This window comes from Miniopterus natalensis, chromosome 19 (genome assembly GCF_054644295.1).
Source record: "Miniopterus natalensis isolate mMinNat1 chromosome 19, mMinNat1.hap1, whole genome shotgun sequence".
In the NCBI taxonomy this organism is placed as follows: domain Eukaryota; kingdom Metazoa; phylum Chordata; class Mammalia; order Chiroptera; family Miniopteridae; genus Miniopterus; species Miniopterus natalensis.
In genome coordinates, this window is record NC_142099.1 from 18,315,597 (window position 1) to 18,341,451 (window position 25,855).

Below are 25,855 nucleotides of genomic sequence, written 5' to 3' on the forward strand. Positions count from 1 at the left end.
CAGCCTTAGCAGAAGCCTGCTCCTGACCCTGGGGGCGGGCCAGCCCAGTGTGTCCTGGGCTCCCTCCCCCCACAAATAAATTGATGGGAAGTGGCACACATGGCATCCTGTGCGGTAGAAACACAATGCCACGGAAGGGTTTTTCTTCCCTCAACTCTGATCTGACTTATAACTTCTCAGAGCTAGAGGGTCGACTTTGGGGAAACCCTCCCAGCTTGTGTCTCGGAAGAACAGGAAGCTATTCCTCTTAGCTTTCCCCACGGGAAAGGAGCAACTGGCTGGAAACAAAGCAATGCAAAAAACCCACAACAACAGTGGATTTGGGGCAAGCAGGTACAGCAGAAAGGAAGAGCTTGCTTATTGCCAACTGTCAACCCAGGTAACCCCGGTGGCAGGCACCATGAGCAGTGGCAAGACAATGCAACGGCCAAGGTCAGGCCCAAAGTGACAAGGAGAGTGACGCTGGCAAAGGAAAGAAAGACCCAAGGAAATCCACTCCTGAATGGAGTATGAAATAAAATAAAAAAGGAAAGAAAATGTACTGTGCTTAGTATGTTGGGGGGGGGGGGCATTAAAAGTAAGCCCCTGGATGTTCCTATCTGAAGAAGGTCCAGTTTTTTCCGGTCCCTTCTCTGTAATCTACAGATCTCTAGTCCTTGGCTGCTTTCTTCTCAAGTGAGAACAAAACAAAGGATTCATTCCTTCAGCAATGGATGCTGAGCACACGTCAGGCACTGTGTCAGTGATAAAGACACAAAGCTTCATGAGGAATCGTCATATCGAGAGGGGTAGGGCACAACGCCAAGGTCATGGACGAATTTCCCTCCTGGGCTCAGTATTTAACCTTAAGACACTGCAATGCCAGGATGCTGGGGACAGAAGCGAGAGGAGAACCCAAAGATCTGGGGAAGGCCGGGCTCACCTCCTCACCGCCCAGAGGCTGGCAGCCCTTGAACTACTGGCAAACAAAAATAGAGGAGGGTTTAACCTTTTGGTTAATCACTAGGCTGTGGCATGGAAAATAGGAAAGCTTTGCCCACTGGCATTGGTCTTATCTGTATTTGCTTCTGTTACACTCATTTTTTGGCAAATTGGAATCAAAACAATTTTAAGATGCTGAAGTTTGAAGGGTTACTAGAACCCTGTGGTTGTGTCTTTGAATTTAGGGGAATCAGGGCTTGGGGTGGGGTGGGGGGGTGGGGGGAGAATGCCTGTAGCAACTACAGCCCAGACACAAGCCTTTGCTTCTTCTGGAAGAAAGTAGCCAGAGGACACTCTCAGGCCTCTGTTACTTCTTGAGCAAGATGAAATGGGAATTTGTGTGAAGTACAGAGGACCAAGAGAATCTCAGCCACTGGGGACCACTTTCCCCACTGCAGCCAACTCGTCCCCAGTCCCTTGGTCATTAAATCTCAGGATGACCTACTTCTTGAATTCCCCTTGTGCTAATTTCATCACTCACCCTTTAGCAACTCACACATCCACAACCTGGCTTCCTCAGAAGGCCATGAGGATTAGCTCAGGAAAAGAAATTCCATGAATGACAATTCTTAACCAGTCCTGGTTGACTAGAATGCACATTAACTAGCCAGTACTCCCCTTCTACCAGAAGGCAAATTCAGAAGGTTTGAAAAACTCTCATTTCTTGTACTTCCTTGGACTTTGTGCCATCAAATAGTGAACAAGGACTTATTTGTGAGGCTGGTATCTGGAGCTGTATAAACCTTGTAGCTCAAATCAGTAGGAAAAATGGGCCTAAACACAGGGCGGGATGGAGCGAGAAGGGGTTTACCATGTAGTTGCTGGAGGGGCTGCCAGTCAGTGAAGGTCAGGACTTCCAGGCGCAGGAAGTCGTGGGGAGACTGCAGTCCCCCCTCCTCCTCTAGTCCATAAGAACAGCTGTTGCTATGGTAGCAGAATGCATGGTGCCTGGTGAAAGCCTTTGGAGGGCTCCCTCCACGATAACTAACACAGTGACCATACAGTTTGGGCACCATCCCAAATCTAAAATTTCCCCCAAATACTCGCACGTTGAGATTGGGTTTTAGCAACCAAACCTCGGTGATTTTGGGCATCAAGGCAATATCTGCATTGGTCCTTCACCCACCCACTCCTTAAGTTTGTTCCTATTGCACCTAGACAGCCAGTACTTGCCTGAGGTGTAAACTTTGTTGATGCCCATGTCACTCACCTTTGCTGATGTCTTCGTACTCCAGCCAGAGTCGCCGCTGGACCTGCTTGTTTGGGTACCAGATAGAGCAGGACTCCTCAAAGCCGTAGATAGCTTCCTGGATGTAATGGTTGCCAAACTGGTCCAACAAGGCCACAAAGTCCCCACGAGATGTTGCCCCATCGAGGGAGTGGAGAGCGTTGCTGAGGGCTATGGAGAAACATCACCCAAGAGTAAGAGTGAGAGCCCACAATGTGGGTATCTGGGTTCCCAGGCCATTCAGCCCCAGTTGTGGGTGTCCTGTGTGGCCCAGAGTGAGCTGCAGAGCTGGCTGGAACAACCAGGTGAGTGTTTCCATTCAGCTAAATCCGACCTTTTGGTTCCTGAATAAATGATCTATTTAAGCCAGCTGGCCATGTTGTTAACTTTGTGCAAGTTACGCAAAACACAGCCAAACCTACCCCCCTACTGTAGTGAGTGTTGTTTGTTTTTCAAATTATAAGTCATGACATTAAATCAATTTAGTGAGTTCAAATTATAGCAATTGAAAAAAAGTAAAGAAGAATAGCATAGTCTAAAATAGACTCACAAATACCAGCAGAGAACATTTCACATGGTAAGATGAAGTATCACTTCATGGGACTTCTGCTGCGTGCATGTGGGAGTGTGCCTATCCCAAACTTGCTTTCCCTGTTTAAGAGAATTATATTTGTCCAAAAGATAGCCTGCAGGCAAATCTTCTAAATCCAATGCCTGCTCAACCTGGCCAGCGTTCCACAGCCCTTCTTTCATATGGGCCTCCACCTGTGTCCCAAAAGGCAGAGCCTGGTCCAGACATGAGACCCCAAGTTCAGAAGTTCACATCACCGAGATGCCAGGGGTGGCTTTGATCTGCACAGCACCTGTGCACGGCAGGGCCTGCACTGCCGGAGTCTCCTAGAAGGGAGAGTGGCTTAGGTCTTTCTGGGTGTTTTCTGTGCCACCAGAGTGAACTTCAGTAGGACCATCATCCCAACCCCTTCTTCCCCCTTCTTTTTATCCTTCAGGATAAAAAATAAAAAGCTCTGAGTCCTTCCCTGCCCTCTGGAGATGTTCTCTATCCTGAATGCATTTTGTTTGTGCACAAAGCCTTACCTTCTGTGAGTATACCTCTCTCCGCTCTTCACAACTCCATCTGGCCTGCACCCCTTCTCTCTCCCGCTGGCCCTAAGACTGCGCTCCCTTGTCTTGTCAGCCTGTGCCAACAATATCTGAATCTAGTTAGCCTTTCATCCAACACAGATAAGCCAGACTCTGAGCATAGAGTCAGGTCTGGTACATGTTTTAGATAGCCTCAGAGGAGGGCATCGAGTAATGTTCTCCCAGTCCATGGGGATGAGGGAGAAGGAACAGAGACACAGATCTATACTAAGGCCGTATTTGTAGACATTTTCTCTTTTGCAAACTGCACATTAGAATTACCCAAATGCGAGGGAAAACTTGATTCAAGGCATTTATCGCTAAGATCTGAAGAATACTTGTACAAGGCACTCCACTGTTCTGTTTCAGAATAATTTGTCCTAAGTTTCAAATTCATCACTTAACTTACTAGATCTATCTATCATCTGTCTGTCTGTCTATCTATCATCTATCTATCTATCTATCTATCTATCTATCTATCTATCTATCTATCATCTATCAATCATCTATCTATCTATCTATCTATCTATCTATCTATCTATCTATCTATCTATCTATCTATCTATCAATCATCTATCTATCTATCTATCATCTATCTGCCTGCCTGCCTATCATCTATTTTGCTTACTTTCTGTTTAGAAATTATAAGCCGTTTTCTACTTTTCCTCTCCCCTCCCTCTTTCTTCCTTCCTTCCCTTGCTCCCTTCATTGTATGAAACCTCTAAGTTTTGCTGGTTGAATTTGGAAAGTTTTATTCTGTCAATTTATAGAAAGTCTGCTTTTGCATATCCTGTCTATACACCGGGTGACCCCAGGAAAAGAGATAAAGTAGGTGTTTATCTTCAGTGCTCCCTGCCTTGCCCTCTCCATCTCTTCTGTGACCCAAGATAAAATTTGCAATTTAATCTATCCTTAGAAAAGGGTTGGATTCCAGCGATTTGCCCTTACGGGTGAATCTAAGTGAACTGATTATCTATCTCACTTAGACTGCACCTTCAACAATGGGATAAACTTGGAAAGAAACCCCCGCCTTGGGAGCACATGGGAGGGGCAGCATGCTGCTGTGCTCACCCTGAGAGATGGTCACTTGGTTGAGTTTGATGTGGTACATCACAGACCGAACCTTCCAATGCTGCAGCACAGGATATCCAGACACCTCGCTGAAGTTCACCATCCCTAGGGTCAGAGGAGACATGGGCTTAGCGTGTGGGATGGATTCCCAAGTCCCAAATCTACTAGGTTGGGGGGAAGCAGGTAAGTGTGAGAAAATTTGATGGAGGGAATTTCTGGAATCACAGTAAACAGCTGTCATTTACTGAACCCTTACTCTGTGCCTGGCATTTTTCTATGCATTCTGCACATATAAAGTCATTTGATCCTTGTGACATAGGTGTTATTATTTACATTTTATAAATGGGGAGACTGAGGCTCAGAGATGATGTTTGCATATGGGCCTTATGCAAACATAGGGTGTGTCTGAGACAGGGCTGGGGTTCTTAACTCTTCTGCTATAATATTCTCTTGATAAATGTATATGAAGCTCCGGGCTTACTGTAACACACCAGATTTTTACTGCCTTTAATAGTTGCAGTAATTAACTCAGCTCACGTACCTGATAACATTGATTTTTCCATCCCATTTAACTGATCTGTGTTCAGTATTTAAGTTTTAATTACTCTGAAGCTGATCATGCTTATTTCTTCTTTACCAGGAGGGACAGTGTCAGCACAACTAAGTTAAGGGCAGGGATGGCCCTATACTGGGTGCCATCTATGTGCCAGATACGGCGATAGACACTTTATTTGTGCTCCTCCTTTTATTGATGGGAAAACTGAGGCTCTGAGAAGCCAAGTTACTCATCCAAGGTCACTCTCGAGAAACACATCCTTGTAGCCTTTTAGTGATGTTATAATAATGGGCTGTTCTTATTTGAGCACCTTGGAGAGAGAATGGCACCCTATTTGAATTCTGGCCATTACTATAAAACGCTACAGAAACAAAATAGTTAGGCCATAGGAAGTAAAAAAAATTACCTTACTCAGTATAGAAAACCAATCTTAGCTTCATTCCTATGCCCAGCATTTGCTATGTATATATAATAGGAATAAGTATACAGAAAGACATGGATATTTATGTGTGTATATATGTATATATGCAAAAATGATGTTCGCATACAAAGGAAGTTTAGATAGATAGGTAGATAGCAAGTGTGTATATAAATATAATGGCAATGATACAAACATAGTGAATTATCCTGCCATTTTGACCCATGCTTCCTTCAGGCAAAATCAACTAATTTAATACCTAAACTAGATGAACAGTGGGTGGGATTAATTAGCTGCATGTCAACGCTGATCAAATTACCTGAGCAACTGCCACATTTCCATTTCTGTGTGAATCATATGGGCATAATTATTGGTAAGGTAAAAAGAAAAAAATGGTCAGGAAAGGTGCTTAGTGAATCAATTGCTTAAATTTAATCTCAGGCCATCAAAGATAAGCTACTTAAGACTCAGAGAAGGTTTTCAGTACTTTTTCTTTCTAATATTCTTTAGGGCATAAAGTTTTGTGACCACAGTCATACTGCTACCTACTCTGGCTTTTAACCTTTAATTTTCAAGGCATATAAATGAAATTCTGCTTTTACAAGTTTAAGACCCCAGTCCCATACTTCAAAGGCACGTTTTATTGGAGCTGACAATGGGCCTGCTTAGGAAAACTGTTCTATGTAATGAGCACTCTCTAGTTACGTCAGATCACTTGCTGTGATTTTGCAGTCTGTTAATAAAAAAAACTGCAAGTCCACTAAATAACTAAAGATTTTTCAATATATTAGAAGATGTTCCCTTTAATTGAACTGTTTCCTAGTGGGAAAAGAGACAAGCAGGAAATCAGGAGGTGGGTGTTGTAACACTGGCCACTGGCTATGGGGGGGAGCAGTGCGGTTCTGACTGTAAGGCTCCGGCCTCAGCTTCCTCTCTCTGGCCACCTGGCTAGAGGATCTTTTGGTTCCCACTTGTTTCACCTAAAAATGAGAGGCTTAGCTCAGATGACTTATTCCTTCCTTTTCAATTCTGGGATTCCAATCAGTGGTGTGACTTTGGGTTAGGCCACTCATGTGTTTCAGTTTTCCTACCTGGAAAGTGGGATCACAGTCCTCACTTTACCTGCTTTATAGGCAGGTGGTCAGACAAAATGAAGTTACGGGTGTAAAAGTACGTTGCTAAAAGATAAACCACCACATAACACATGCTTCCAAAATGCTGTCAGCTCCTCCTCACCTCTCTCTCACCACCCCTAATTATGTGAACTTGACATTTCTTAATTGACGCTTTCGTTATAAATTCCTAGGCTTTAGTTTGGAACAACAGAGGAAGGAAAAGTAAAGGAAGCACAAATATAGAAGAGTAGGAAGGGCTGACAGTGCCCCACATTCGCCCGGGGTGAGCCAGACAACCGAACTCCGTTACTTAACTGCCAAACAGCAATTCTACTTAATGCATTTATGCCAGAGCACAGTCAGGGAATTGGTTTTATAACTGTTGCTGCTCGGCAGATGTTGTTCTGTGCCCACTTACAGATAATATTTCCATTATTTAAGAAGAAAGGGATATTTTAAAGTAGATATATTTTTCAGCTGAGTCAGAGTTCTTTCTCAGTGTGCCCTTGGAGTTCGGTCAGCTCTAGTTTATTTTATTTTATGATTATTTGGAACACATTTCTGAATGACTCTTTTTTCCAAACAAAGTATTTCCAACTATGTTTTCTCAAGTATAAACATTCTTTGTTTCCTTACCTATGCTTGAAAAATATGACCAAATAGACTTACGTGAGAGAAAAGGAGAGAGGGAGGGAGGGAGGGAGGGAGGGAGGGAGGGAAGGAAGGAAGGAAGGAAGGAAGGAAGGAAGGAAGGAAGGAAGGAAGGAAGGAAGGAAGGAAGGAAGGAAGGAAGGAAGGAAGCTTTCTCCTATTATTTATTTGAAATATCAGGGGGATATATTATCACCAAAGTTCTAAAGTCTGTTTCCTTTAGTTGACCTTGAAGAAGTTCCAAAGAGCACAGAGCTCTAGATCTTCGTGTTGATTTAGCAACTGTGGCACTCAATAGGCTCAGGAGTGTGGTCAGCAGCCTCTCTACCTCCTTGGTCTGCCCCTGTACTCTCGCTCTCAATTAAGAGACAGAAAATACCAATAGATGATGGCCAGACCATATATAAAAACAGAACTTGGACCCAGAATCTGAAGCAATCAGCCCAGAAAACCAACCTATTACCTATGGTAATCAAACCAAGAAGAGGGTCTACTATCCATACCTCAAATTTGTAGGAAGTCAGACCACTATCTCTAGCAACCAGCCTAGGACGCCAAACGGTAACACCTTTAAAAGTTGGCCCAATGTGACCAGGACATGATTCCCAATTTTTGTTCTTGCTTCCAACTTAAGTCTAACCAGAGAATGTCAAATACGCATCCCTAACCACTTACATAGAATGCCACACTCCTGGTTAGCTGGCCCACCTATTGCCACAGTTCCCTCCAGGCTCACCTGAGGTCTTTCCTTCTCTACTCTAAAGCTTTCCTCCCTCTGCCTGCCCGTCCATCTCTGCCAAGATGGAGTGATGGCGGCCAACCGGCTCCCTTGCTATGGAGCAAGTCATGAATAAATAGCTTTCACTTGTTTTCAACTGGTTGGCCTTCATTTATTTCCACACAACTTATTATACCAAAAAGGCTGGTGAAGCTCGGAGTTCTTAACTGTTATTTTGGTAAAGAGGGAAGCAATCAGCAAGATAAAACACATAAATCAGTATTTTCTAGTATGTCTTCAGACCAGTAATTCTGAGAGATGAAAATAGCTGTCATGTGTAAAAGGGCTTCTCCAGTGACACAGGTTAAGGATCTGCTGAGTTAAATAACGTCAAAGGGGTTTCTTTACTGCAGGGTTTGGGGAGCCTATTGTATGCTAAGATGTTACAAATTGCCTGGAGGTGGGTACTATAGCCTTTCCAAACACAGTTGAAGACAGAACTTACTTAAGAGCGGAGCACTGTTTTTTCATTTAAAAATGCTTGGACATGCTGATGTAGAAGACCCTGAAGATCACTTTAGCTCTAAAATCTTCTAAGCCTGTAGGTTTATGGGGATTATGACCTATACTAGCACAATAGTGTGACAAGATATGAAATTCTCTGTGTGACCCTCAGGAAAGACACAAGTAAAACGCTGCCAGAACTAGAAAGTTAGCATGGAAGAAATCTAATCAACCACCTCTTTATTGGACTCTTCTAGCTTTTCTGGGCTTTAAATAAATAAGACGGATTCCTTTATACATCAAAAAAAAAGTTCTTGTCGTAAATGGCACCACTTCTTACTGAAAACCGGTTAAGAACAAAGGCTGGCAGCGAAAGCAGCAGGCCACGCAGCGGTCCGTCTGTGCTCTGCCTCCGACGTGCCAAATCAGATGAGGTCCGAGGGCATGGGGAGAAAAGTTTCTGTTCTGGCTGACGACCGAATTTGGATCTTCCCCTTGTTTCCAAAGGTGTAGATCCCAACATTGATTGTTTTCTCTCTTGCTCTCTCCCCTCCCCCTACAGGGAAAACACTATTTGGTAGTTTGAATGTGCACATTTCCTTTCTCACTTGGTATATTTATTTATTTAACAAACATATATCTCACTGCGCATCAACAACCGTTCTATAAACATTACAAATATTTATTTATGCCTCATATCAATCCTATAAGAAAGACAGTATAATATTCATTTTTACAGTTAAAAAAACTGAGGCACAGAGAAGGCAAGTTACCTGTCCAAGATCACACAGCAAGTGAAGAGTTGAGCCCAGCTGTCAGGCTCCAGAGTCTATGCTATTAATCACTATGCTACACTACCCCAGACAGGCCTATTTCTCCTTTCTTCCAGTTCTAAACTCAAATTTTGAACATAACTTGATATCTGGAAGAGGCTTACCCTCAGCACAATTCATCCTTCAGAAAAGGAAGGAAAAGGGGAGAAAGATATAAAGTCAGGAAGACACAGAATGAGGAAGGGAGAGAGTAATGGAGAAAGGAACAAAGCCAGGACTGGAATTGAGCTTGCACCCACGGAACACTTTGAAGTGTCTTCTTTGGTCCAGAAGGTTCTAACTGGGGGTCTTCAGAGGCACAGAAAGGAGAAGCTACCCCTGAGGTTCTTACCTCTTCCCATGAGCCCACCCCTTACTTTCATAATGAGCCAGGGGAAGGTGCCACTGGGCTCAAAGCAGCACTGGGGCAGGTGTTGTGACCTCTGTCTTATGACAGAGCCATGAGCCCCTGAGAGACTGCACTGTCTAATGTCACACAGCTAGAAAGTAGCAGAGTCAGGCTTCAAACCCAGGGTTGCTAGGCTACCCTCACCCTGCTCCATATGACCTGTCACTTCCTCTAATCCACTGAGAACTCTGAACTCACCTATCATCCCGTTTGTTTTCAAGACATCCCAATGCGACTAGCAAGGAAAGGTATTATTAGGAGTATTTTACAGATGATTATATAATAATACTGGCAATTTTACTGACAAATAGTCCTACCAGTGTTTAGTTTTAGGACTGAGCTTTTACTATGTATTAAGGAAATCATTGGCTTCGAAACCAAAATAAGTGAGGTCAAGAGTCTTTGTTTTATGAGACTGTGGGGAGCTGTCTGGTTTCTGCAGGTTAAGTAAGGGCAGGAGGCACACTTACCAGTCAGAAAGTCGGGGTCAGGGGTGGGCTCTGAGATTTCCTCCAGGCACTGATTTTCCAGGGGGACAGTGGCCACCACAAGGCCATCTGGCAGCTGCTGGTCTAAGCCTCGAGCAAAGTTGTTTTGCCTGGAAACAGAGGCAGACCTTCATTTCTGAGTGTGCAGGTGAATCCCACAGCTTGGTGGGCAATCTGTATCTCAGCTCACAATGAAAACATTCTTCCTGGACCAACAATTCCCCTCACTCTGACCCCCACTTAACGAGTGTGTCTGGGGTGGGACATCAGTGTGAGAGGCAGGGTGAGGGCTGGGGGAGATAATAAACCAGATGAAAGATTTGCTCAGAAGATAGAGACTATTCTTTCCTCCCAGCCCTATCCCTATTTCCCGGTCCTCTCTGCATAATACCTGGGGGAACATGGTCTCCTTTCTAGACTATGGAGAAGACTCCAGCTCCCACGAGACTGGGCATGACACCTCACTGCTTGCAGGTGACAAAAAGTCCCAGACTAAAAGGGGAAATGTTAGTCAAGTCTGCTGTCTGTAACAAACAGAGCAACTGACTCCAAGAACTGGCTTGGAAATTTACTATCGGTTTGCTCATATGCGTTTAGGTTCAGGTTGCTGTCAACCGCTCGTCCGTATTACAACGCTTTCATCGCCCTCATTACCGCCTCCTAGGAAGCATGAGTCCTGAGGACGATGTATTCAGATAGCCTAAGACCGAACAGAGACACGGTTCAAATGGAGAATCTCCTAGAAATAGTCTAAGTCGATGGTTTGAAACATTCTGTTCTCAGGACCCCTTTACACTCTTAAAAATAACTGAAGGCTCCAAGTAGCTCCTGTTTATGTGAGTTACCTCGATCACCATTTACCCTATTCTAAATGGAAGAATTTTAAAAATATTTATTAAAAAAACAATTATAAAGTCATCAAATATTAACATGTTATAAAAATGATGTAGCATTTATTAATGCTAGAAGAGTAGCATTATTTTATTTTTTTTGAAAATTTTTAAACTGTCTGACTTAGAAGACAGCTGAATTCTCACCTCTGCATTCAACTTACTGCAATAAATTGTTTGGGTTCAGGTATCTGAAGACCCAGCCTCTCCATATTTGGAAAAGGCGGGACTCTGACTATTCCCCTGGAAGGACCTCAGGGATGCTCAGGGGTGCTTGGACCATACCCGAGGACTGCTATTCTAGATTGGCTCACACACTCATCCTTCTACTCAGAAGGAAAACAGAACCTGGTCATTTTTTGGTGGCTTCCATGGAAAATCTTCCAGTCCCTGCCTGGGTAAGGTAAAAATTTATTTCATACTTTACTGTTCACCCACAGGAAGCATGGTTCTCGAATTCTGGAAGGAGGAATGGAGACTTGGAGAGGACTTTGGGAGAGAATATAACCTATCCTTTTAGGGTCACATTTATCTTGCTCCAAGATGTAACACTTGATGCTGACCAAAGCTCTATAGGAAATAAGACCAGCACGAGGTTCACCTGAATGTTCCTTTCAGCACTTGTCCAGAAGCCACTTCCTTGGAATGGTTGTTGTAGCCAAAGAACATCTCCCCAAAGAGGGTCTGGTTCATGGGAAGCTCCCTGCTTTCCCCACAGTCACCTCCCTCTGGGCAGGTCTCTGCAATGAGTTGGCAAGATCGTCCATCCACACCCAGCTTGTAATCCTCAATGCACCTGACACAGTGGAAAACTCGAGAAGTTATTCCATCAATCAGCTACGCAGTCAACTCAACCCAGTAGTTTAGGGGGAAATGCCCTTGGGAGCATGCTGAATGGCTTAGAGATGATAAATACCCCAACTTGATTTCTGTCCCCTTTGCAACACAGCTTCTTAAGCCTGTAAACCAAATCCCCTTCCTCGATGGGATCACATCTAACCTGTCACCTTTCCTTTGGAGATAAAGGCTTTCGGAGCTTTGGAGTGCATCCTGTCCCCCTCTAAGAATCTGATTTCCCAAACAGGTCAGGGTAGGCATCACTGCAGATAAGCTTGTAAATGAGTTAACACACTGCTTTGTAAAATTTTTTTTTTTAAATCCTCATGTAAGGATATTTTTTCCATTGCTTTTCAGAGAGAGTGGACGGGAGGGGGGGGAGAGAAAGAGAAACATCGATGTGAGAGAGACACATGGATTGGTTGCCTCCCGCACCACCCCAACCAGGGCCCGGGATCAGCCTGCAGCCGAGGAACGTGCCCTTGGCCAGAATCAAACCTGGGACCCTTCAGGCCACAGGCCAACGCTCTAACCACTGAGCAAAACTGGCTGGGGCACTGAGTTAACACGTTTAAATCCAAGGTATTTTAGAGTCTTTCTCCGGAACCATTTACATGGCCAAGACCCTGCCTTCGTTTGGAGAGTGAGTAGGCAGGAAAAAAAAAAAAGACACTGTATTTAAGAAATTAATGACCTTCTAAATCTGGTCCTGTGACAAGTCAACTAAGAAATTAGGAAGATGGATCATCTTCTGGCTGTGTTCTGTTTAAATGTATCCAAACACAAGGTCTACCCATGTTAACTCCCCCTCCAATTAAACTAAATAGAAGCTGGGTCATGAAGTGTGGCACCCCCTTGACGTCCTCTCCATTAAGCGTGTACAGTGGCTCTAATGGAAGGGCAATACTGATGCTGGCAAATACAGGTCAATGACCCATAAGTCATTAACTGGACCTTATTTGTAGTTATATTGAGAAGACTATAATTTGTTAGCTCAAGTAAGAATTATTTTGATAGAGCTGTCATTTAAAAAGCATATTGATTTAATTTGGGTGTCGCCTTAGAAATAGACAAGATTTTGAATTTGTGGACGTTCATGGCCTTAAAATACATCTTTTATTACTACCTATAGTAACTATTGTAATAAAAGACTCTGTTCTATAAATAGGAACAAATAATAGTAGTTTTAAGTGGTGAGAAGCAATATTGTAACAGCAAAGACACTGCCCTTAATGGGTGACCTTGGGTCAAATGATTAAACTCTCTGAGCTTGTTTCCAAATCTGCAAAAGGGGAAAAAGCAGCAGCTGCTTCTCTGGGTTGTTGAGAAGATTAAGTGAGACAACAAAACTAAAGAACTTCCATTGTGCTGGTTTATGGCAGGCACTTGTCAAATGTTTCTGTCATTACTACTAGCAGGGGCACAAAATCGGTCCATGTTAACGCACTTGAACTACTTGCTCTCCCCATTTACATATTTGTGTGAACAAGTGTGAGCAGGCTCTTCAGTTATAAGTGCTTGTGACTTGGTCTTAGGGAGAATCTCAAATCAAGGACTTCTTTGTGAGGCTCTGTCTATACAGTGGCTTGGGAGTGCTACATACACATGTGTACTGAATCCTGATTGAAACAGGAAAGCAGCCCAGTCAGGGATCCACTGCATTAGTATAGACAAAAGATGTGACTACAGACCCACAAAGGACTCTGTGGCACCAGCCTAGGTCTGGGACAAGATAGTGTGGTGACTCCATCCTTGAGCCATACCATAGTGTTTCTGGAAAGAATTTTGAAGCTGTTAGAGCCTCTCGGTCCACTGGGAGCATCTGGACAGCTTCTCCTTCCACAAGGCCCCGTATCTCTCATTTTCCTCCATGTTCATGGCCTTTTATCCCACTAGAAACTCCCTTGAGGGCAGAGACCAGATCTCCGTATCCTGCTGTCTCTTCTGTATCTAACACCTAACTTGGTTCTCTGCACAAGCTAGGTGCTCAAACGTATGTTTATTAAATAAATAAAGCTATGCAACTTGGGCTGAATTACCTCAAATAACTGAGGTGGGTCAACCATAATGAAAACATTATAGAGACATGAACATTTAGATCAAGTTTCCATTTATGGAATGGGATTGTATAAGAAACTGTGAAAATTGCTGGGTTGCAAAGAAATAAAATAAAATGAAATACAATAAAATAACATTACTATTCCACCAAATAATCTTTTCATGATTATTCAGTGGGAACTGGCTTTTAGCAACAATCAAGTACAGCTTTATTATTATAAACATTGATTTTCATTGTAAGCCTATTAGATTGTGAGATCCTTGAGGGCAAGAACTACATGCCATTCATCTCCGTAGCCCAGGGGCCAGCACCGTTGGTGGCATAAAGGAAGCACTCTCCTTGATAGGCAGGACAAGGGTGAGAGAGGGTGAGGGAGGGAGAGAGAGAAAGGGGGGAAGGGAGGGAGGGAAGGATAGACAAGCAAACTAGGGGTGTAGAAGATTAGGCCAAGCCCTGGCTGGGTGGTTCAGTTGGTTAGAGCATTGTCCTGTACACCAAAAAGGTTGAGGGTTTGATTCTGGGTCACGGCACATACCTAGGTTGGGGGTTCCATCCCCGGTCGGGGTGCACATGGGAGGCAACTGATCAATGTTTCCCTCTCACATCCATGTTTCTCTCTCCCTCCCTTCCCCTCTTTCTAAAATCAATAATAAAGATATCCTTGGGTGAGAATTTTTTTTAAATGGGCCAAATTTATATAACATGAAAATGTCTTTAAATATAGTTCGAGTCAGTGGTGTAAATTACAATTTTGAAGGAGCTACAGAAATTTTTTAAAACCAGGAGAGCCTGAATTCTAATCCTAATCTTCCCATTTACCAACTCCCAGTCCTGCAGGAGTCACTTAACCTCACTGTGCCTTAGTTTTCACATCTGTGAAATGGGTGGCACTGCTTGCCCTGTTCTCCCAAATGAAATGAGCTGATCCACAGTCAAAGGCTCTTTATACTGAGGAGTTACTGTGTCTGACGGAGGGTGGGTTCATGAAATGCTGGGACTTTGGGGGCAGAATTTAATTATGCTTCACTCCTCCAAAGTCTTCCCCCTCCTCTTCTTTGATAGTTGATTAATTTCACACAATCTTTCCCAAGCTTTTGGACCATGGAAAAGTTATCACAAAATACAGTTGGAAAATTCTGGTGTCATCAGGCAGTGACTATAAACATTTTCCTAGCCTACATGGGTGGGACCTGACTTTCCCTCAGGGTCCTCCCAACTCTGGCTTTAAAAGGGCTCCCCTTCCAGTCCTATAGGCTCTTTTCTCGGCCTGCGGGATGGCCTAGGGTCACCAGTTTATGTAGACATTCTTTACTGGGTTTAGCACTAAAGCCCCCCATCCCCGCAAACCAGATGGCATCATGGGCAGCTCAACTCACCCGCAGAACATGAGGATGTTGTACAAAGCGGGGTCGTCCGGGAAGGGCGCCACCTGCTGGAGGCACAGCTGCTCGCAGCCGCCGTTGAAGCCGTCGGAGCAGTCCACCCCTATGTGGCGGTTATAGCAGCCTGAGCTGTCCTTCATGGGGCTGAGTCCAGACGGGCACTGGCACAATCAGAAAACATCCATACAGGTGGGTGAGTCAGGGGGCAGGGGTCTGTGGAAACCGGAGGGTAGCTACTGACCCCTATTTTAACACTCGGCCTTGAAACCATTCACATTGTCAAATGATGCAGAAATTTCTCACTACGCTGGACTTTCTTTAAAAGCAAGTGACCTTTCTGACATCTTGCTCCTTCTCTCTGGGCACAGACCACACATATTTGCATTAAAGCCGATTCCCCCAAACAGGCTGGAAGGGAGCATTATAACAAGACAGAGCGAGGTGTGCTGGCCTCCTACCAGGCCTCGGGCTGGCAGAAGCTGGAAGTGATGGGGCAGAATTGAAATGTATCAGCAGAGGCTCCTTGGGTGAGGGAGAGGGAGTGTGGCTGTTTCAATTTAGTATTAATAGGACTTTCTTTAAGTGTCCAAAGCACTTTGTCAACATTGGTACCAGACACAAGTGTTGGAGGGAATGGACAGAAGCAGGGAATCCAGCCAGAAGGAGAAACTGGACTTCCTCCATGACCTTGGAGGGAGGTCTGCCTGCTTTCCTAGAGGGAGTGGCCATACTCATGACCTGCCCGCCTCCAGGAAGCCCTGCAGAAGACACAGACCTGAGCGCACACAGGTGTTTCACTTGGGATTGGACTGTACCCCAGTGCCCTGGGCACACTCAATGTGAGATAGTTAGCTTTTCTGCACTGCCGTGCCCTCAATAAACCCCCCAAAATGATAGCAAAGGAGATGATTCAGGGAGACATGTCAGCCAGAATCTGGATGACATGCTGAGCAGCAGGAGGCTCACAGGGTACCCATCTTACTCATCAAACATCCCTTGGGGTCAGCAGCGTAACCAGCCCCATGTTACACTTGAAACACAGCAGAGAGCTTAACTTCCCTAAAGTCCCGCTGCCGGTCATGGCATGACCGCGTGGAGTCCACGACTTGGCTGCTCCATCACTGCCTCACATCCCGATCGGCCTCACAACAATCACCCTTTACCTCTTACTAGGACCCAGCGCTATGCTATGAGCTTTAGGTACTTCCTCTCATAGCATCTTGCATTACCCTCATTTCATAGAAGTGGAAACCACTAACATAGCCAGTTACTGTAGGGACATCTCACTGCACCGGACTCCATCTATAAGTCAATGACTACCCTTTGCTGTCCTGCTTCTGTGTGTGCAGCAGATCCCGCACGTGTGCATTACAGCTGACTCCCTCCAACATGCTGGAAGGAGGCAGATCACTTGCCCAGGGTCAGGCAGCGAGTATGAGGCAGAGCTGAGGTCTGTCTAGATCTGACCTGCTTTTAATGGCTGTGCTGTATACTGTCAGCTCTAAAACCAAAAACAAATCAAAATCAACTTTCAAAACTCAGAGAAGTGTTAACATCTCCCCTCCTGTCCTGTCACCTGGCTGCCTCTTCCTCTTGGATGCCAACCACCTTGGCATAGTAGTGGGAGCTGCAGCAGATGAGCCTCTAAAACCCACCTTGCCTCCTTCCTGTTTCCCATCGAAGATCACAGCAGGATGTGCACTGTTTGCTGACACCAATTCCGCAATTTCCCAAACAAATGGCACCCCTGCGGGCCTGTCAGGCTCCCAGCCCTGACCATCCCTTCTCTCCCTCCGAAACCAGCTGGAGTGCTGGGAAGTGACAGCGTTTAAAGAAGTTTCCAAGGGCTGCCTTGTGTTGGGCAAACCCAGATGTTCCAGATGATAGTAAACAAGCAAATGAGGCAGCCGAGGATTGCACCCCACGTTTTGTTAGCCCCCTGCCCATCCGCTTCCTTGGCCATCCAGCTGTTAGGCCAGATGTGCTACCAGAAGGGAGCTGGCTTCACCACTGTGAGGCAGCCCAAACATGGATGTGGGTCTTGAAACACAGAAGTTTGATTGGAATTAAATGGGCTGCACTGGTTGCCATGAGGTTTTTGGTTGTTTTTTTTTTTTTCCTTCTATAAAACTTGAGAAGCATCATCAGAGTAGCGACAGAGCCAGTCCTGTTATCCACCTCATGGGATTTCAATCCTTGGACCAGCTAGCTCTCTCAGTCACCACCCAGCTCCCATCTCTTCAACTACCTGCTTTTTCCAGGATGCCCAGTCAAGCATGGTTTCAGACAAAGACTTCATCAAATAAAACTCGAGCGGGCTTGGTCCCAGAATTCCAAAGTTGGGCACATCCACACCTTGTGTAGCCCTGGTGTCTAGATGACGTTGGTGTATTAAGTTAGACCACCCGGTATTTACACTTTCTTAGATTTGAAGAGAAGACAAAGAGTTAGCTGCCTTGGATTACTCTTTTCCTATAAACAAAGCTAAAAATAATAACAGCTCTAAGGAACTAAACAATTCCACAAGCAGGATGATCTACATATATTATCCTCAATTGGACAATAGAGGTGGACTTTTTTCCCTAAGATTTTACAGAAAGGCAAAATCAAACTCAGAAAAATTAAATAATCACTTGGTTAAGGTCACAGAGGTGGGAATCAGAGTTCCGACCCAGATCTGTCTGACACCAAAACTCACGTGTGTCCCTTCCACTCTGCCTCGTTGCTTCTCAAGTGTGAGAAAACCTGGGTTCCCTGGAATCCCTGAAGAAATACAGTCAATGTGTCAACAAAGCGATCCTGTCAATGTGTTGTTTGTCTGTCTGATTGTTTTAAGCAACTCCCGGAGTACATTCTGAAATCACTGATGGATTCGTAGCTTCAGTCTAATCTTCATATTCTCTCTCTCCTCTTTCTCACACACACTCATACACACACACACACACACACACACACACACACACTGAGGGTGCACATATTTATAGAACAAAACACTGCAAACTGTCCAGAGCCATGACCTTGAAGACAAGCCACGATCCTCAATCACTGAAAATGATGTAATTATCTTTACTTCACTGTAACCTACTTGGGCTATAGTTCAAAATAAACACTTTTGAAAGATTTCCAGAAAAAAAAAAAAAAAAAGCCAAAACCCAAACCAGAGTTTCCTCTTAACCCTTGTTGAACCACAGGCCTCCTCTGCACGGAGTCTGCCCACTCAGGTTCCCCACTGTGTGAGCATGTTTTTGCCTAAACACGCCTTGTCCTGTTGTATTCCCTCTGTGGGCTCCTCAAAAGCTCTATCTAAACACAAAGCAGTGGCAGGCTCCGGACCACACCCTCTTTCTAGAAGTGGCTGTAGCCAGAGCCCAGCTGTCAGGAGGGAAATCCTGCCCCCTCGGGGAGCCTGCATTTTCTGTTTGCTAGCGCTGGCCACTCTCCTCCCCTGGCGTGGGGAGACTCCCTCCCCTGGTTCCTTGAAAGAGAACCGTATGCTCAGGATGGAGCCCCAAGGTCACATCCTAACCTCTCACTGCATAGGTTACATTAAGCAGTCCCGGAGCCTTTATAAACCACAGGCTCAACAAGAACATTCTCTCTCTTATGGCAACAACCCTCCCCCATCAAGAAGGCTTAATAAATGAGCTTCAATTTCGGTGACCCCTAAAATATACAAGGTTAATCATCTTTCATGAGATGCTCATGGCTTTCTCACTTATTACTGATCTGAGGCGTAATTTGCTAATGAGCTTAAAATGATTTTCTCCATTCAACTCGTTTTCTTCCCCACCTTTCCCTTCTTTTTCTACCAATGGTTTTGGGTTGATTAATCACTTAGGAGTCTGGTCAAATATCACCGAGCCTGAGACACATGCACCTGAGCGCAGGTTATGAGCTGGATGCTCTGTGGACACAGAGCAAGAGTGACGGCCACAGGAGAGCGTCTGGGGCCCTGGGGGAGAGAGGACCCCTCCCTGTACCTGAGCGTATCTGGTCTTACCTGGGGGACTCAGAAAACATGCAACTGTAATTCCTACTCAAAATAGGTTCTCTTTTCCTACTTGGCCCTTTTATTCCTTTCACCAACAGTGATCTTCTGAGTTTTTCCTGAGCTCTGACAGGGAAGCCTAAGGCAGGCAGGGGAAAAGTTGGATGGCATTAAATGGATGTTTCAGCTTCCCGCCCCCATATCACTGAAAGCCTCTGAGTGTATCACTGAAACACTCTCCCGCTTACTGTCCTACAGAGAGGGAGAGAGAGGGTCATCTGTAATGGTCTCTGCACATCTGCGCTCCGGGAGAGGTGAAATGACACATTCGGCGGGAAACCACTGCGGACAGCATGTGGACAGCATGTGGACAGAAGGGCGGCAGGGTCACTGGGTAATTCAAAGCTCGTTAGAGCGAAATGATCTGGCCGGGAAGGTCATGTGTTCAACACGAGAACGCTGGACGGCCCACCGCTCGCCTTCCAGGGCCAGCCAGTCACCTGAGCACGGGCAGATGTGTCACACAGCAGAGGCCATGGGGGGCCGCTTTCAGGGCGCGTGAGATGCGGAAGCCACAGTACAGCGTGGGCTTGCCGCTGTACTAGCATTGGAAATCATTTCCAAACTCTCTTTTCTTTTACTTTACTGATTTGAGAGAGAGAGGAAGAGAGAGATCGATTTGTTGTTCCACTTTTTATGCATTCAGTGGTAGATTTTTATATGTGCTCTGACCAGAGACTGAACCCACGGCCTCAGTGTGTCAAGATGATGCTCTAACCAACGGAGCTACCTGGCCAGGGCTCTCAACTTTCACACAAAGTTTTATACTAATCCTCAAGGTAGGCCTGACAGGAGTAAGGATGCTCTGGTTAAAACCCGGAGTGGCCGGACTACAGTCCTGCCTACCGAGTCCGCTCCAAGCCCTCGTCCATTGTGCCATCTCCCACTGATGGCCCCCCCCCCCCAAGGATGTCCACAACATAATCCCCGGGCCTGTGAACATGTCCCCTTATATTTTACAAAAGGGGCTTTAGAGATCAAGTCAAGGCTCTTGAGATAGGAGATTATCCTGGATTATGAAGGTGAGCCTGATGTAATCATAAGAGTCTTTACAAGTGGAAAGGGGACACAGAAGAGAGGACTGCAGAAGAGTGGCCAGAAAAAAAATGCAACAGAGCTGCTTTCAGGATGGCAGAAGGGGTCTGTAAGCCAAAAAAAGGTGGGCGGCCTCTAGCAGCTAGAAAAGGCAAGGCAATGGACTGTCCCCTAGAGCCTCCCCAAAGGTATGTGCCCCCGCTGACACCTCAATTCTAGCCCAGTGAGACCCATGTTGGATTCTCACCTGCAGAGCTGGAAGATAGAGGTGAGTGTTGCTTTACACCTCTAAACCTGCGGTAATTTGTTGCAGCAGCAACAGGACACTAACACAGTAACTTTGCAGGACGCTGTGGGTCCCCACAGATGGAGAATGGACACTCTTATGCCTTCTGGGTAGGGACTACTGCTCTCCTCTTGGCACAGGAAGGACAATGGCAGATGCAGGACCCAGTTATCAGCAGTGGGTAGCTGAACTCTGCTCTGGGAACTCTCCCAAATGGTCAGCAAGCTCTGCTTTTAGAGAGTGTTCTGGTTTGGAACAGAGCGATTGTGGCTTGTACAGGTCTGTGCCTTTCATGGGTATTTGTTTCCTGTCCTCAGAGACCATATAAACAATAGGGCAATTAACCGGATAGCAATTAACCCTGGGGGAGTCGATGCAGAACTGAGAAACGTGTTCTGCCTTCCTAGAAAGAGTCAAGGTTGGCAGCCGAGGTGGACCAGCCCCACCTGTCTGCCTTGCCTTCGACAGAGTAAGAGGCACATGCTGTCTCCTCCCACAGCTCTGGCCCTTTCCCAGGTTCCTGAAGGGCCGGTGTGTTCTGATTTCTTCATCTCTCTCTCTCTTTTCATAGAAATATGCCTTTCCTGAGCAGTCTTTCAGTTCAGCACCCACAGAACTGTCAGGGTTTCTCTGAGAGGAGAAAGGCAGTTGGCACAGCTGATAGCTTTGTCCCTGGTCTACCTCTAGAGGACACGGGACCGCTCTGCTAAGCACCAGGGCTTGGGGACGGTGCTGATACCCCAGGACTCAGGTCAGCTCAAAGTCAAGTCCCTAATCTACTTCTCAGCAGTGTCACCAGAGTCTTGATGTGGCACATCCGCTCTCAACTCATCAGCCCCCCTGCATTAGGGATCATGTGCTTCAGAACCCATGGAAAACACTCAATTGAACGGCCTGCCAGTCAGCCTGGCCCCACCTCCCTCCAAGAGCCACGTGGACCAGCGACTTCAAAGTATTATGCTAATCCCAAGCCCTGGCATAATTGGGTGACTTTCTGCAGTGGCTCCAATTGTTATTGCAAATGCATATTCATCAGAACTATTCCTGCTGGCTCTGTCTCACAGATCACAGTGCTAAAAGTACAAGAATACATCAGCACAGCTCTATGCCAAGTAAAAGGGGCTAGGATCACCAACAGAAGGCTTTTGACAGGCAAACCCTCAGGGTCTCAGGGAAGGGGCAGAGCAGTGGGAAGAGATGGAGAGTCTATCAGTGTGCATGTGTGTGAGTGCATGAGCCTGCTCACACTCAGACGGGGCCGGCCTGGGGGTGGGGGTGTGAAGGATGTTCACACATGTGGACAGTGTTTTAGTACTTAGAATGACCCAAGAGAATAATGTAAAATGATAGGTTGAAATCTGGGTGAGACATGCAAGCTGAACAGTGGTAAAAATAAATGAAAGTGTCTCAGCTGGGACTCCATTAGACACTGAAATTGTCTCCTGAGGGACCCGGTTGGGAAGCTCATTGCCTGAGACATCTGAAAGTGGACTAGCCACAGGGAGGGAGCATGAACTGACCTCCTGGCTGCCTTTGGAAGACTTGCCCAAAGAGCATTTTTCTTTGTATTTCTCCTGACAGTCCACTCTCTGAACTTTCCCCTCCCTTTGATGGATCTGCCAGGTTCTCTGCATACCCACCCCTTAGCTTGCTTTCTTTCCCTTTCCTTCTCTTCATTCTCTCTCCCCCCTCAGATGAATCAGGCTCCTGTCAACTGCTGCTAATCTGTGAAAGTCTGGGAGGCTTCAGGGCCGAGGGAGCCCTGCCAGGATTCCAGGTACACATCCATCCTTGGTGGAGAATGGCTCTTTGAACAGAGCAGGTGCTCAGAGATGGGGAAGACGAGCGGGTGAACACTGAAATCGGCCCGGCATCCTCACAGCTTGCTCCTGCTCGGGCCCCTGACAAGAGCACAACTGTGCTCCCCAGAGCTGGAGCTCCTGGCCCTGCTCTGGAAACACCGCGGAGCTACGTGTCCCAATGGATCACATTCCTCTCCTCATGCCAACTCCATGCCTGGCTTTCCTGCGCCCCTCTCCGCCCCATGCCCTCTCCTCTCTGTGAGGACTGCATCATTCTGCCCTTAGAAGAAGAAAGAGCTGGAAACAGACAGTGGTGTCAATGGGCATGAAAATGACAATATAAAGGCACCAGCAGCTAATGGCTCCACCTGCTCCTGCCTCAATTTACCTGCGGGGTTCAATCGGTCTTCACACCCATGGCACGGGAGATGCCTCAGTCCACTCTAGCCCAAAGAGTCATCCTAGTTCATAGCATCACACATTTTACGCAGAGCCAAAGTCTACACTGATGAGAAGTAGGTAGAAACCACCTTTGGTGAGGTAGGAGTTCAAATGCACACATTTTAATTTTTTCTCTGCCATTCTTGGTGTACTTTACCTAGGTAGGTTTCTCCTAAAATTTCCTATTACAATCAGTGTAATTTGACTCTAGACAATCAATGTAATTTGACTCTAGGTGTTTCTCCCCCCCACCCCTAGAATTTCCTATCAGAGTAAATACAGTCTATTTCCTATTAGAATCAGCATCCTATTATTAAGCAGTTAATTAGTTCTCAAATTGCTGGGGGTATCCCTCACCAACTAGACTGCAAGACTGGAAAGAGAGAATCATGGTATATAATTCACGCAATTTCCCTTGGATGGCTACAGGTCCCCTAGCAGGTGGCCCACAAATACTTCTTGACTTACTGACTGGTGTTTGACGTCTCTATCGAGAGACAATTCATAATTTAGACGAGATGGCGGCTACAGCGAGGGAGGACCATTCTTGGCCCTCTCTTATACGCACGGTATAGTCTTATCTATACATCTACATTGGGTCTCATCCCATCCCCTGCCCCCGCTGCAAGCCCGGCAGACCCGCACACCTACCACGCAGCCGCTGGAGTCCAGCTTGCGATCCGAGACGCAGCGGAAGTTCTTGCTGCAGCCCCCGTTGCCCCGGCTGCAGTCCCGCACAGGCCCGAAGGAGTCCAGGAGAACCTCCAGGCTGTCAAAGGACGACGAGGTCATCAGCTCCTCCCTGCGGAGAGGACACAGGGACAGGGGAGGGGTCAAGGCCTCCAGGTGCAGGGAGGAGCATTAGGTCCCTCGTTCCTCCCTGGTGAACCAGGTCATGTCTCACTCCCTCTTGCAAAAATTCAAGATCGACCACGCTCCGACCCCTGCACCGACGAGTTACAGACATTCTATGTGCCTGGGAGCCGCCTGGCCAGGGGAGGTCTCAGCCTGGGCGGGGAGGTGAACATCTGTCTGCCCGACAGTCCTCGGGCCCATGGGGCATACTGTCCCCTTGCCTGGGCCGGGGGTGTCAACGCTGACCCAGGCGAGGAGAGGCGCCCCCCACAGGGAATCTGAAGGCAGCCCGCCGCGCGCTCCCTCCAGCCTGTCAGGATTCCTCTTCCCAGTGCCTCGGCCCGCAGGGAGCTTCTCCCTGCGCCTCTCAAGCCATGTGCGGGCCTCGGCGCCCGGAGGCGGGACTCACCTGACCTCCACAGCGTCCTCCATCACTGTCATGTCCGTCTTACACTTCGCTGAGGGGTTGATGGCCAGTTCAGCTGGTGGGATCACGAAGCTCTTGCTGAGGGGCAGCCACATGCCCTCGCCAAGGGTGTAGGTGAATCTGCAGGGACATCCAACGCCAGGTGGTTAGTACAGGGCAGCCACCGCCCCACGGGAGGACCTGGCATCCATCGCCAGCTGCTCCCCTCTCAGCCTCCGCGTCCCCACAGAAAGGAGAGCCGAGCGCCACTTTGTGGATGCGATGACTGAGTCTCAGGGAGCCACACAGCCTATTCCTGCTCACATGTCTGGACAGCTGGCGAACTGATCGTGGTACCCACTCACCAGCTGTTGGAAGTGTTTTTTTTATCAAGTCATACAAAAGCGAGTTCCAGTTTCCTTCAGATCTGAAGCTGGGCTTCCCTTACCCTCAAGTCAGATATAATTGGAAGCATTTTAATTGAACAGACAGGCCGACCTCCCACCACCTCCATCCCTTGGTTTGTGCACGCACAGGGGTAGTGACGGGGTCTCTCTGCACCTGGTGGAACCCTACCCAGGAAAAGGAAGGGGGACAGTTCACCTTCTCTGGCTTCTGTGTGATGGAACAGAAATTCTGAAGCCAGGAGCCAGGGAGGAGAGAAGGGAGACGAAGGAGACAGGCCCAAAGGAGACGAAGGGTGTGGGGAGGAGTGAGGGTGTCCTCACTCCTCCCCACACCCTCAGCTAATGGCCTCAGCGCAGGGGAGACGGGGAAGAGTTGGCTATTTTTTTTTAAAATTCTCATCACAAGGGCTAAAAGAAATAAAAGAATCAATCAGCATTTCAAGGGAGAGCTTAGAGAGACCATGAGTGATTTTGTTTATTTATTCATTTATTTTATTTCAAAGGCATTCAAATGCTCTGTGTTCACAGTCAAAAATAGTCTATGGGATAAAAGTCAGTGTGGGTGGGACATCACAAGGCGGTGGCAGTCTGGTGTCGCCTTCCAACTGAAAGTGGAGGGAGGAACAATGAAGGGTGCATACGAGTAAACAGGACCCAGTGCAAGCTTGGTCAGCGCGCTGGCCACAGAGGACCCCAGAATCCCGCTCCTTCCTCTCCCCCAACCCACCCGCTCGCCTCCCCTCTCCCAGGGCTGCCTGAGAAGCTAGGAAACCAGATGGGTGATGTGAGGTGTTTTATGAGACGTGTAGTCCTCCCTAGAATGCCGGCCATAGAGAGTACCCCTTAACCGAGTCTCAGGAGTTACAAGCAGCTGTGTGACTTCACCCAGTTCCCGAGTGACAGAACCAGGCACAAGAGCGACTATGAGGAGAGGAAACAGGTACCCCGGGGAGAGGCAAAACCACTGAGTGGGAGGTGGCCAGGATTCGGGAGCTTTTCTCCCAGTTCCCACCCTTACTCTTGGTCCCCTATACTGTGACCTGCTAGGCAAACACCTGCATTAAACAGCACGGAAATGTCAGAGGGGCTTCTTGATCTGAAGGAGGCACTCAACCCTCCCTATCCACAGGGACATGAGTCAAGAGCTCAGCTAGGTCTGTGCAGGGAAGGGCCTGCATCAGGCGAGGGAGGCCTGCAGCTAGGGGGACAGGGGTGGAGGCTCCCCACTTCTCCCTTCTGAAAGCAGCTGGTAACACTGAAGGCATGACAGCCCCTTTACACACACGCACGCACACACACACATCACCAGCAAGATT

At 46.8% G+C, this 25,855-nt stretch overlaps 1 protein-coding gene across 2 annotated transcripts in view; it reads right to left on the reverse strand.

Moving 5' to 3' along the window:
- Positions 1 to 25,855, reverse strand: part of ASTN1 (astrotactin 1) — a 237,910-nt gene that overhangs the window by 43,271 nt on the left and 168,784 nt on the right. For both annotated transcript variants that reach the window (XM_016205049.2, XM_016205048.2), the window contains exons 10-16: positions 24,136 to 24,273; positions 23,523 to 23,673; positions 15,254 to 15,420; positions 11,583 to 11,777; positions 10,074 to 10,201; positions 4,421 to 4,525; positions 2,192 to 2,380 (exon numbers count right to left, since the gene is read on the reverse strand). In XM_016205049.2, coding sequence (XP_016060535.2) covers positions 2,192 to 2,380; positions 4,421 to 4,525; positions 10,074 to 10,201; positions 11,583 to 11,777; positions 15,254 to 15,420; positions 23,523 to 23,673; positions 24,136 to 24,273 — 1,073 coding nt within the window. The remainder of the gene's footprint in view (positions 1 to 2,191; positions 2,381 to 4,420; positions 4,526 to 10,073; positions 10,202 to 11,582; positions 11,778 to 15,253; positions 15,421 to 23,522; positions 23,674 to 24,135; positions 24,274 to 25,855) is intronic.